This window comes from Ailuropoda melanoleuca, chromosome 16 (genome assembly GCF_002007445.2).
Source record: "Ailuropoda melanoleuca isolate Jingjing chromosome 16, ASM200744v2, whole genome shotgun sequence".
NCBI classification, from domain to species: Eukaryota; Metazoa; Chordata; class Mammalia; order Carnivora; family Ursidae; genus Ailuropoda; species Ailuropoda melanoleuca.
In genome coordinates, this window is record NC_048233.1 from 85,950,002 (window position 1) to 85,962,507 (window position 12,506).

The following is a 12,506-nucleotide window of genomic DNA, read 5'->3' on the forward strand; positions in this document are numbered from 1 at the left end:
CCCTTCTCCTCTGAGGAGTCAGGATGTATTCAGAGCCTCCCGGGGGTGTTTTAGAGTTTAAGATGTTAGGGCATTAAGGCATGTGGGGCCTGGCTTACATGAACTGAGTTTTCCATCCCTCCAGGCATGACTGCCAACCCACCCTGGCCACAGCGCCCTCCAGCTCTGGAGGCTGCTAAGGCCTTGCGCTGCCCCCTGGTGGCACCACATGCAGGAGGGTAGGGCTCTCAGCTACTGGAGCTCAACCCTCTCCACTACTTAAAACCGGGAAGGCTGAGGGCTGGAGAAGGGCAGGGTTCCCACCCAAGTCAATGGACAGCAGGGGCCAGGCAGGGCCAGCCTCAGTGGCCCTCTCTCCCACCACTGCACCACCCCCTTTTCCCTCCCCGAGTCTCCCCCTTCCCAATTTTTTCCTGGCTTAGCAGAAGTACCACACTCAGAAAGATTAAGAGGTGAGAGAACAACTCCAAATTATCTTTTATTTATACAAAAATGGCATATTTAGCAAAAGACACTGAAAAAAGAGTCGCTATGGCCCAGGAGACAAGGCAGGGAGGTGACAGGCCTTCGGAGGCCCTGCTAGGGGAGGAGTCTGGGAAAAGTGGTGAAAAGTCCTGGGTAAGTGCTGAGTGGTGGGGGCCGCAGAAAGGAGCAAGCTCCAGTTGGATCAACACTGTTGGCAGGTCATGGGTGGGACTCACAGTGACCTCGCTGCTAACTCTTGAAAGAGTCCCAGTCAGTGCTGTCGACTGGAGTGAGAGCCGCCCCCTGGTTCCTGGAGGGCACCCACCAAGGGACACAGGACAGGAAGCCCAGGTTGGGAAGTGCAACTCGGGGTGAAGGCCAGGGAGAAGCAGGTGCTCTGCAGTGGCCAGGAAAGGTCCAGACCCGGTGGCGGAGTTGCGTCCTGTTACGTGCGGGCGTTCCGCTCTGTCTCTGCCAGGCACTCTCTGACTAGGGCCCGGGCATGGATGATGCCTGAGGTGGGGATGGGCAAGTAACATACAACGACCCTCCACAGCCCCGCCTCCACCCTCCAGAGGAAGACCCCTCCCTCCCCACCCCCTTTCCTTTCAATGAAAGGGACCAGGACTATAATCTAATGAGGGGTCTAATGAGATTAGCGGTTTGGCTAATCCTCAAATTTGCCCTGTTGAAAGACAAATGCCCTGGTCCTTCCCCGAAAACTGGCTCAATTTCAGTTCAACTCGAAACAACTCTCTGGACAGTGACACTGGCCCTTGTCTAGGCTTGGCTCAAGGGGCCTCCAGATGTCCTTCCTTTCCTAAGGAAGGATTGTCCAGTGTTAGTCTCCTGCACAGGGAGGGTGGAGGCCTCACTTACCTCTCTTCAGGCGCTCCATGGCGCTCTTGCTGCCAGCATAGGTAGGCCGGATCTCTTTGCCCATCTCCTCTATGACCGACAGCAGGTCCGTGTAGGTGCTCTGGGAGCCCTGGGCTCCGGGTGGCTTCATCGCCTATGTCAAAAGAGGACAGGGCAATGAGCTCAGGCCCTGAGGGGACCTCCAGCCCCCATCCATAGGCAATCCGTCGTCCCCACTCACCTGCACATAGCCCATGGAGGGCGGTCCAAAGTCGTTAAACAGGGGTCTGAAAGGGGCAGCGGCTCCCGGCACCGAGCCCGATGGCGATGGGACACTTCCGGCTGCAACATGCGCGAGTAAGAGGTCAGCGCGGGGCCGGGACGCCTCCTCCCAGGGTTCCAAACCCCCGACCGGATTCTCCCGATTCCCTCCAAAGGGATGCTTCACTCCAGGCGCTCAACTTCTGGGACAAACCCCACCCCCTGCGCTCCACCAACTAGCCCTTACGTGACCACGCCCACTTCACAGGCCAGCAAACTGAGGCTCAGCGAGGGTAGGCGGCAGGCCCAGTGTTGCAGAACTCAGGCCGTCTTCTCTTCGAGACCTCGACCACCCGGACAGGCGAGCAGGGGTAGAGCTGGATCCTCACCTGTAGGTACTGGGGTGCCGGGCCCAGGGGTGCTGGAGCCGGGGGTGCTGCTGGGGGCGGGGGCGATGGGTTTGTAGGACATCCCCAACTCTTGGGTGCGGCGGACGCCGGCCGGCCGCTCCTCCGGGGTTGGCTGCTTGGCCGCTCAGCCGCGCTCTGATTGGTAAACCGGCCGCACGCCCCTGGTAAATAGAGCTCAGGCCGGAAGGGCGGGCAGGCACGAATGCTCTCTCACTCCCGATTGGTGCGCGAGGATGTCACTCGGGCCTCCTCATTGGTCGAGACCGACCCCAACAGGCCGCAACCGCTGCTGATTGGTCTCCGCCTTTCGGACCTCGCACCTGTCTGCTCTGGATTGGGCGGTAGCTGACGCCCTACGCAATTGGCGAGTTCGCGGTCCGGGCCGGCGCGCTCTCAATCCGATTAGTCCCAAGGCCCAGGAGGCGGGGCCTCGGAAGCCGGGACCCGGGTCTGGTCGGCCGTGGTTCGCGCGGAGGGGTCTTCCCGGTGCCGGCGCCGCCCTCGCGCTTCACTCGCGCTGGTTTGCCGTCAGCCTCGCACCCCCTGGTGTCGGTCCAACTAGGCCTGCTGTCGCTGCCGCCGCCACCACCGAGCGCGCCTTTGCACAGCTCTGAGTGCCGGAGGACGCAGGGCTTTGACGTTCGGAGCCCTGCGTCTCACCCCGTGCGCTTTTACGTCACCTTTCGCCGGTTCAACACCCATTCCGCGGTCTGCGCATGCGCTCTCGTAAAGCCCTTGTTTGTTCCTATGGCAACGGGTCCTTTACCAACGCCACAGCCGCACCTCTTCACCTCCGGTCCAGGCTGGTGTTAGGTCCGAAGGCGACCTCAAAGACCCCTCAACCTGTCCCCCAAGACTCCGCTCCTGTGCTGCATACTGACAACAGCGAAAAAAGTTCACCTGCGTTGAATACTCGCCGCTCGCCGGGCCGGTACCAGACTGATCTTGGGTGAGAGCACGGACTGGAGTTAGGCTGATGGTTCGAATCTCACACCACCCCCACCAGCGATTTCCCCTTGGGCAAGTTTCTCACCTCAATAAGCTTGGGTTTCCCCATCTTTAAGATGTGGACGTTAATAGTAACTATCTTACAGGGTTGTTGTGTGGTTAAATGAATATTCATAAGGAGCTTGTTTCATTGTCCTCTTTTCTATCCATTTCTCCATCCAGACCCCTCCCCTCAAATCTGATTCCTCACAACCCTAGATCTTCGACTCTCCTCCAAACACTAACCCTTTCTCCCAGGCTACTTCTCAAAACTTCTCTGCCCAGGTGTGTAGATTTTCCTCATCCAGGACATTCATTCATTAATTCATCCAACAAACATTTTATTCCTTCCTTCCTTCCTTTTTTTAAAGATTTTATTTTATTTATTTGAGGGAGACAGAGCGAGATCATAGGCAGGAGGGAGGAGCAGAGGGAGAGGGAGAAGCAGACTCCCCGTTGAGCAGGAAGCCGGATGATGTGGGTCCTGGGATCATGACCTGAGCCGAAGGCAGACGCTTAACTGACTGAACCACCCAGGCGTCCGTAACAGGCATTTTCTGACTCCAGCCTCCATCCCAGGCCTTGTGCTGACACTGATGATATGGAAATAAACTGGCCTTGGCTTCTGTCCTCAAGGAGCTCCTAGTCTCAAGGAGAGAAAGGCCGGAAAGCAAAGACACACTGACAGTGTGGAGACTGGTACAGGATGCATTGGAACTTAGAGGAAGGAGCCTGCTTGGTGACATCTCAGGAGTCTTCCCAGAGGAGGTGGCATTCAGTTGGTGAATGGACAAATAAACTGTGATATATCCATAAAATGGACTATTTATTCAGCAATGGAAGGAAATCACCTATCTAGCCTTGAAAAGACACAGAGAGGCATTTTGCTAAGTGAAAGAAGCTAGTCTGAAAAAGCCACATGCTGTATGATTCCAATTGTATGACATTCCGGGAAAGACAGACGTATACATAAGGTAAACAAATTACTGGTTGCCAGGGGTGGTGAAGGGTAGAATTAAATGGGTGTAACGGGATTTTTTTTTTTTAAGATTTTATTTATTTATGTGACAGAGAGACAGCCAGCAAGAGAGGGAAAAAAGCAGGGGAGTGGGAGAGGAAGAAGCAGGCTCCCAGCGGAGGAGCCTGATGTGGGACTCGATCTTGGAACGCCAGGATCACGCCCTGAGCGGAAGGCAGACGCAGACGCTTAACGACTGCACTACCCAGGCGCCCTGGGGATTTTTTTTTTTTTAAGGCAGTGGAACTATTTTGTATGATACTGTAATGGTAAATGCAAGATATTAAGCATTTGTCATAAAGAGTAAATTTTGGTGTATGCAGAATTAAAAAAAAAATCATTGAGGGGGCGAGGGGATCCCAGGATGGAATGCAGAACATGGCAAAAGAATCCAGCTGTGTCGTAAATGAATGAGACAGCCTCACTGAGGGGGTGGGGGAGTAAGGTGCTAATCTGGAAACGAGTGGAGTCTGTAGCAATGAACGCAAAGGAACTGCAAGTAAGCATGCACTCTAGTCGATGAAGTGGTTTCCTGTGGCGGAATGGGTTAACAGTTCTGAAACCACTGCACACGTACACCGGAATTGAAAATTCAGTCAATTAGGATGGAGGCATTCTCACTGTTGGATCAAGAAGTGACAGGTAAGCAAGGGGAAGAGGCTAGCATGATCCGTGTGATAATGGATTGGAATTGGAGACATCAGTATGAACCCTTGTTTAGCTCAGTATAGATACAGTCAGTTACATACGGAAATACTTAAACATTGTATATACACAGATTACGTACATATTTCCTCTATCTGCTGAGAGGGCCTAGGAGCAACCTAGCACCCAGATCTTGGTTTCTAATGGCATTCTCCAATGAAATGAACCAGAGTTCCTTGGAGAAATGGCTAATTTTAAGACTGCGGCAGGAAATACACAAGATAATCTTGGAACATCTTATAGTGGCACGACGTGAGAAAATGCTAAAAAAACAAAAAACAAACCCCAAATCCACCACACCCCACAACCCAAGTGCCACCATGATGGGTATATGCCAAAGGGACACAGGAGCCAGCTGAAAGGGCTCCCAGTGGCCAAAGCTGGAGTGATATGAAGAAAACAAACAAAAAAAAGTATTGGATTATACCTTGTACAAAATAAATATCTATGAGCCCATACTGTTACACACACACACACACACACACACACACTTGAATAAAGGGGGAGGAGAGACAAATCTATATAGAAGAATTCCAAGTAGTTTATGTAGATACTTTGCCCTTAATAAGGTGGATTATAACTCCTCACCCCTTCACTGTGGGCTGTACATAGTGACTTTCTTCCAGAGAGTGTAGTACATAACGGGAGAAAGAAGAAAAGTCATTTTATAGTGCAGAAACCTGACAAACACTATCTCAAGCCAGGTGATCAAGGTCGGCATCAGTAGTGACGTCATGTTGATAGCACACACCCTTGATACGATGGGATGAGAAGGGCGCTTGACCTCTGTGGCCTTCCTCCTGCCAACCCATAATGCCAGACTAATGAGAGAAACATCAGACAAATCCCAGTTTAGGGACGTTCTGTAAAACACCCGTCATCCTTAAAACTGCCAAGATCATAAGAAAACAAGGGAAGTCTGAGAAAGTATCACAACCAAGAGGAATGTGAGGAGACAGGATGCCTAATGTAATGTGGGGTCCTGGATGCTATTCTGGAACAGCAAAAGGACAATCAGGGAACAGATGATGAAATCTGCAGAGAATGTGGACTTGAGTTAGTAACAGTGTGTCAGTGTTAGTTCGTTAATTGTGACAAAGGTACCATTCTAATGTGAGGTATTGATAGTGTGTGATGGTTAATTTTAAGTGTCAGCTTGCCTGGGTCCCAAGTGCCAGGTATTTAGTCAAACATGATTTTGGGTGTGTGCGTGAGGGTGTCTCCGGGTGCAATCATCATCCGCTGGATTGGCAGACAGAGTAAAGATGGCCCTTCCGTGGTGGGTGGGCCTTATCCAATCGGTTGAAGACCCGAACGGAACCAAAAGGCTGAGTAGGAGGGAACTTCACCTGCCCCACTGTTGAGCTAGGACATCAGCCCTCTGCCCTCAGACTAGAACTTACACCATCAGCTTTCCTGGTTCTCAGGCTGTCGGGCTCAGACTGGAACAGAACCCCCAGTTCTCCTGGGTGTCCAACTCGCTGATTGCAAATCTTCAGAGTACTCAGTACCCATAATCACCTGAGCCAATTCCTTACAATAAATATCTTTACACACACATACACACACACACTACACACACACATTACACACACACACATTACACACACACACATTACACACACATACACACATTACACACACACATCACACACACATACATTACACACATACACATACATTACACACACATACACATACACATACATTACACACACATACACACATTACACACACACTACACACACATACACACATTACACACACATACACACATTACACACACATTACACACACATTACACACACATACATTACACACACATACACACACACATACACACACATACACACATTACACACACACATACACACATTACACACACACATTACACACACACATACACACACACACACATTACACACACACACATTACACACACACACACACAGAGGTATCTCCTATTGGTTCTGTTTCTCTGGAGAACCTTGACTAACAGGAGAGGCTGGCCAAGGTGGAGTGTATGCAGGAACTCCCTGTGCTGTCCTCAGGGTAATTCTGTATGCCTAGAACTGTTCTAAATAAAATAAGTGGAGGCAATATCATGATGGGGTGACGGTTCCCTGGGCGCACACACATCTAAAACTCATGAACTGTACACTTAAGGGTTATACACCTTCTCGAATGCTATCATCAGTAGTCAAACTATTTAAAGGGGACTTAATGTAAATCTGATTTACAGCTTCTTTCGGGAAATCAGAAGATCTCATAGCCGCGGCCTGCTCCCCTGGCAACAGTCGCTGGGGTTGGAAGGCAGGTGCCCCCTTGAAGCAGAGAGGGGGCTCTTAACCCAGCACAGTCCCTGCCTACTCACTGTTCCTTCCCTGCCCAGTTCCTGGTCCAGCAGTTACCTTGTTGGCACCTTCCGGGCCAGCAGTCTTTTTGGGGTAGGAGGGCACGTGTGAGATATGGGAGATCTTGTGTCAGCAGATACATGACAGCCAATTAAGACCATCCCATCATCACCCCCTGCCCCTGCCCCAGCCACAGAGCCTGCCAGGCTGGGAGCCAGGGGGCAGTGGGAGGCAGACCCTGAGCAGGATTCTGGTTTTCCTGCGACGCACACCCATCACTGCCCCCGGCCCCGGTAGAGGGGCAGACATCTCAGGCGGCAGTGCCAGCTGGGCCGGCTGGTGGAGGGTGGTGGGAGCGAGGGTGGACCCCAGCTCCCCTAGAAGCTGTGGGGCCGGGGCAGCAGCCCCTCCTCCCCAGGCCTGCCAGACTGGCAGGAAGATCCTGTAATTGAGTATTAGGATTAATAGGGATCTGCCGGTGAGTGGGTGATGCCGAGGTCGCTGTGGCCAACCCTAGCACCTCGGTGTCCAGGCTCTGGGCGGGTGGGACACCGGTAACTGCCTGCCTTCTTGGTCCCAAGGCCATCTTGTTGGCAGCAGCGATGGTGAAGCCCAGGCAGGGGCGCTGGAAGCTCCCACCCCTTCTTGACCAGGAGGTCAGGGCTCATCCTTCCTCCCAGCGGGCGGGCACAGCAGCGGGTCAGGCAGTGCCCTGCAGAGCAGATGTTCGCCGCAGCTAGGAGAGCCTGAGGCCCAGGGCCTCCCTGACTCCCAGGAACCCTCTCCTGTCGGCCCTGGGGCTGGGGTGTAAGTCCCACCTCCGCTTCGGCCTAATTGTGTGTGACTCTATGCCAGCCCTCATCCTCCCAGAGCCTTCTGGTGCGGGGAGAAGGGGCTGGATTGACCTGGGGACAGTGGGGGGTCACGGCCAGTTCCTGAACAGGAGGAGTGTGACACAACGCAAGTCACACTCTAGGAAGAAGAATCTGGCAGCACGTGCCAGGACATGTGTAACCCTGGGCCTGGCGGGAGCCTTTATTACAGGATGAGGGGCCGAGCGCATCCCAGCTCTGGGAGAAGCAGGTGGCGTTTCCTCGTCTAGGGACGTTTCCTGAGACTTACTTTGAGATAGGCCCAGGTTCCAGAAAGGGCCCCTGCCCACCTGGGGTTCACAGTTGGGGAGTGCTACAGCCCAGGACTTAACTTTTGGGGGCCAAAGACTGGGTCCTCCGCGGTACACAAGTGAGAGGTAAAAGCCATCTCCCCAGGCCCCAAGGTACTTTATTGTTAGAGAGACAGGGATGGGCACGGGGGCTTGGTGAAGACGTGGGGGTGAGGGCAGGCCGGAGTGTTGCACACAGGCAGGGTGGGAAGGAGAGGGGTAGGGTCATTTGGAGGCAGTGGGCTTCCTGGAACACACTGTAGGCAGTGGCTGTGATCCCAAGTCCTGTCCGCTGCCTCCAGCTTCTGTGCAGGCTCAACGAGACATCATTCGCACGAACTCTGCCAGGACAAAGCCAAGGTTGCAGGTCTGTTCTCTGGAGCCCAACAGCTGTGAGACCAATACACTGGCCGGCAGGTGGGAGGGAGCGCAGTCCAGGGCCGGGCCTGCAAGGGAGTCTTCTGAATCTGGTAGGGAATAGGCCTTTGGGCTAAGAAGGGGGGCTTTGTTATATGGGGGGAAAAAACCCTTGTGGGACACCTGGGTGACTCAAGTTGTTAAGTGTCTGCCTTTAGCTCAGGTTATGATCCCAGCATCCTGGGATCGAGCCCCACGTTGGGCTTCCTGCTGATCGGGGAGCCTGCTTCTCCCTCTCCCACTCCCCCTGCTTGTGTTCCCTCTCTGTCTCTCTCTCTCTGTCAAATAAATAAATAAAATCTTAAAAAAAAAACACAAAACGCTTGTAACTAAACCTGTTTTCCTCTTTGCTTTGGCTGCTAGGAAGCTCAGGAACAACTTTGAGGCCTACTTTGGAGAATTTCTACATACTGATTTTCCTTGGCTTCCTATTATTACTTAACCCTTATCTCCGCCTGGTGGGAATCCAGCACAGAGGAAGAGCTGGGTTCTGGTCAGCCTGTCTGGCTTCACATCTTGGCTCCGTCCACATCTTTTGCTAAGCACTCACACTTTCCTAAGAATTGGCTTTCTTGTCCTGCGGGGAGAGGGCATAGGGTGCTTAGCACGGGGTCTGGCGCGCAGTGACCATGTTCCTTTGAACCTCCCAGGGTGTGTGGCACGAAGCGCGGAGGGTGGTGGGTGGTACCTTCGAAGTCCACCAGGCCGTCCCCGTTGAGGTCAACGTCGTGGAGGATCTCGTCCACCTCCCGTTGGCTGAGGCGCTCCCCCAGCAGGGCCTTGAGGGCTGCCCGCAGCTCCGCCAGGCTGATGCGGCCGTCCCCGTTGGTGTCAAACTGTGGTAGCGTTGAGTCCCCGACCGAATCATTCGTTCACTCCGCCCTCACTCGCAGCAGACCCGTGGCCCCCTGCCCGCCCTCCAGCCCCAGTGGCCGCACCTCCCGAAAGGCGTCCCGTAGCTCTCTGACGCCGATCATGTCTGCTGTCTCTGCCAGCAGCTTGGGGCCCATCAGCTCCACAAAGTCTTCAAAGTCCACCTTTCCACCACCTGGGGGCCATGCCCGTTAGAGACCCCAGCAATCAGGGACCCCTTCCCAGCCCTGGCCCTCCCCTGCCCATCTCTCCCAGCCTCTGGCCCTCTCCCCTGCCCCACTAAATGGGCCCTTCTCTCTCATGGGGAGGGGTGCTCCCCAGGCTGGATCATCTGTGTTTTCTGGTGGCCTTTCTTAATTTTCCTGAAGACTTTGGTTGGCTTTAAGCCCTGGCTCCAATGACCTGGCTCTGTGACCTTAGCCAAGTCACTTAAGCTTCCAGAGACCCAGTTTCCTCATCTAAAAAATGGGGATAATGGTCCTTGCCCTGCCCACCTTGTAGGGGATGGTGAGATTCTTCAGAGGCAGAGAAAGTGCCTTGAGAATGAGCAGGGTCCCGGGCTCTGGGGGCCGACCTGTGTGGGCACCTGCGTGCCCCAGGCTGCCCAGCAGCTCAAGCCATGGCCGTGGCCTCTGGAGAACTGGGGGTGGGGCAGGTCTGAGGCACATACTGATTTGCTGTGAAATCTCGATGAGCTCCATCTCGGTGGGCATGTAGCCCAGCGTCCGCATGCAGGCGCCCAGCTCCCGGTAGCCAATGTAGCCGTCCCGGTCTCGGTCAAACTCCTGGAAGGCCACCTGCAGCTCTGCCGGGCAGGGTGGGGTCACTTCCTCCCACACAGCCCCCTGGACCCCAACCTGGACCAGCACACCCATCTTCCTTTGGTCTAATCACGTCCTCCTTGTAAATCTCAGTTTCTCTGCCATTTTAGCATCTTGGCACATGCTGTTTCTTTAATTCATTCTTTCAACAAATATTTAAGGATCACCTACTATGGGCCAAGCTCTGCTCTAGGTACTGAGGATATGGCAGGGAGGGAGGGAGGGAGGGCAGGGAAAGAAAAGAAGACAGTCCCTAGCCTCATGGAGCTCACGTTCTGGAACACTCTACCCTCTTCTGGTCCTTAATGTCACCTACTCAAGAAAGTCTTCCCTCTACATTGGGTCCCCTCCAGCCCATTTGTTCATTTCCTTGGGAGCACTGAGCACCATTTGTACTCATAGTTGACGTATTGACATCTGTCTCCGGAGGATGTGGGCCACATCTGTCCAGTTTGGCCCCTTCCGCAGTGCTTCCCGCACAGGGCTAAGCACACGGTAGGCACCCAGGAGGTGTTTGCTGAATGAACAAATATAAAAGGGGCCCTTTACCCTCCTGGCAGATGAGATCTGGGAACTGGCAGCTGGGGGCTCTGTCAACCCCTCCCCGTTCAGTCTGGTCCCCATCTCCTCGATCTCCCGCAGCCCCCTCCTTGCCCCTAGTTCCTCCTGGAGACCAGCTAAGGCCAGCCCCCCCCACCATGTGCCCCGCCCTATGCCCACCCCTCTGGAGACTCTAGTCTTTTCCAAAACCCTTTACCTTCGATCTCCTCTGGCCGCAGCTCCCGGTCCTGGGGGGCACAGAGAGGTTAAGAATTCCCTGGACCACCCAGGCACCTGCACCCCTTCCTCTTTTTCTTTGGGGCCCCCCACTCACCCCCAACATGACGGGCAGGGCCTGTGTCTGTCTGACACTGCTCACACCTGCTTCTACCCATTTCTGCTGACTGGCCTGGGTGTCTTGGCCCCCCCCTTCTCTGCCCCCTGTCCAGATCTTTCCCAGGGCCCACCTCCTGCCCCCACCTCCTTGTAGGGCTCAGAGCTCCATTTGCCAGAAGTGGATCTGGGGTCAGGCAGAACCCCAGACTTGGCCCCGGGGACCTGAGTGTCACTGTATGTCTCTTGTTCTCTCTCTGTCCCTCCATTGGAGGCCCTGCCACCTCCGTGCGCACGTCCCTGGTGGCTGTCTCGGAGGTTCTTCGGGTCTGTCTCTCTCTTTCCTGGCCTGTCTCCCTGAGTCTCCCCCCTCCCCAATTTGAGCTTGTTTCTGTGTCTCCACTTTTCTTTGCCCCACCCCCTGGGTCTGTGTGCCTTTGCTCCGAAGACCCCACTCCGTCCTCTCCCCCCTACTCAAGGAGAGGCAGAGGGGTGGCAAAGGTAGGGGCCACCGTACATACGAGCTGGGCGGCGGCAATGCTGGGCCGCAGGAAGATGCAGGCGGGCCCCACCAGGCTGTTGAGCACCGAGTAGCCCTGGATGCCCGGCCCCGGGCCCCCCTGCTCCTCAGGGCTGGGGCTGGGGCCTGGGCCAGGGCTGGGGCCGGGGCTGTGGCGGGAGCCCCCTGGGGGGGAGCTGGGCCACTGCCAGTGGTCCTGCAGCAAAGCCAGCTATGAGCTGGGGTCGCAGCCCCTCCACCCTCGTTTACCAGCCTCTCCCGTCTTTGGAACCCGGCACAGGACAGTGAGGGCTCGCACCCATCAACACTCTAGGCTGGAAGGGTCCATCCCCTTACTGTTCAATTGGGCAAACCAAGGCCCCCCGAAAACGAAGGGACTAGGCCAAGGTCACTCAGAAAGCCAGTGGCAGAATGGGACCTTGAGCTCAAGCTCTGCATCTCCCATCTTCGACGAGCAGAGAGCAGGGATGGCAGCGGCCACAGGCAGCTGGATGGGCAGCTGGAGGGGGCGCCTGATGAGCTTGCCAGGGAAGGCCCAGTGCTCCATGGGAGGGGCTAGAGTCTGGGGCCTTCCCGGGGAAAATCTTGATTGGTCTAGGGCAGTGGGAACCAACCCCTTTATCCCCCTGCCTGGCCCTCACACAGCTGTGCCCACCCCACCTGACCCTTCCCAGGCTACAGCTCCAAAAAAAAAAAAAAAAAAAAAACCCCCGTCCTGGCCTTGGCTTCTTCCCATGAGCCGTCCTACCTTAGGCCCCCGGTGTCGAGGCCGCTTGGCACAG

The 12,506-nt window shown here is 54.9% G+C and overlaps 2 protein-coding genes across 3 annotated transcripts in view; both read right to left on the minus strand.

The window, feature by feature from the left end:
* Positions 1–445: 445 nt before the first annotated feature.
* On the minus strand, positions 446–2,537 carry CDK2AP2 (cyclin dependent kinase 2 associated protein 2). 2 transcript variants are annotated; one of them, XM_011227554.3, is made up of 4 exons: positions 1,974–2,537; positions 1,565–1,665; positions 1,345–1,477; positions 446–978 (listed from the first exon to the last, which is right to left on the minus strand). In XM_011227554.3, exons 1-4 carry the CDS (start codon positions 2,053–2,055, stop codon positions 911–913), a joined length of 384 nt encoding a protein of 127 aa, XP_011225856.1. In that variant the 5' UTR covers positions 2,056–2,537; the 3' UTR covers positions 446–910. The 2 variants fall into 2 exon arrangements, with proteins under 2 accessions (XP_011225856.1, XP_011225857.1); XM_011227555.3 differs by lacking the exon at positions 1,974–2,537 and adding an exon at positions 1,832–1,973.
* Positions 2,538–8,875: 6,338 nt separating this feature from the next.
* CABP2 (calcium binding protein 2) overlaps positions 8,876–12,506 on the minus strand; it is a 5,093-nt gene continuing 1,462 nt past the window's right edge. Inside the window, exons 2-6 of the mRNA XM_034644844.1 lie at positions 11,726–11,935; positions 11,089–11,119; positions 10,181–10,315; positions 9,576–9,685; positions 8,876–9,473 (exon numbers count right to left, since the gene is read on the minus strand). Coding sequence (XP_034500735.1) covers positions 9,147–9,473; positions 9,576–9,685; positions 10,181–10,315; positions 11,089–11,119; positions 11,726–11,935 — 813 coding nt within the window. The 3' untranslated portion in view covers positions 8,876–9,146. The remainder of the gene's footprint in view (positions 9,474–9,575; positions 9,686–10,180; positions 10,316–11,088; positions 11,120–11,725; positions 11,936–12,506) is intronic.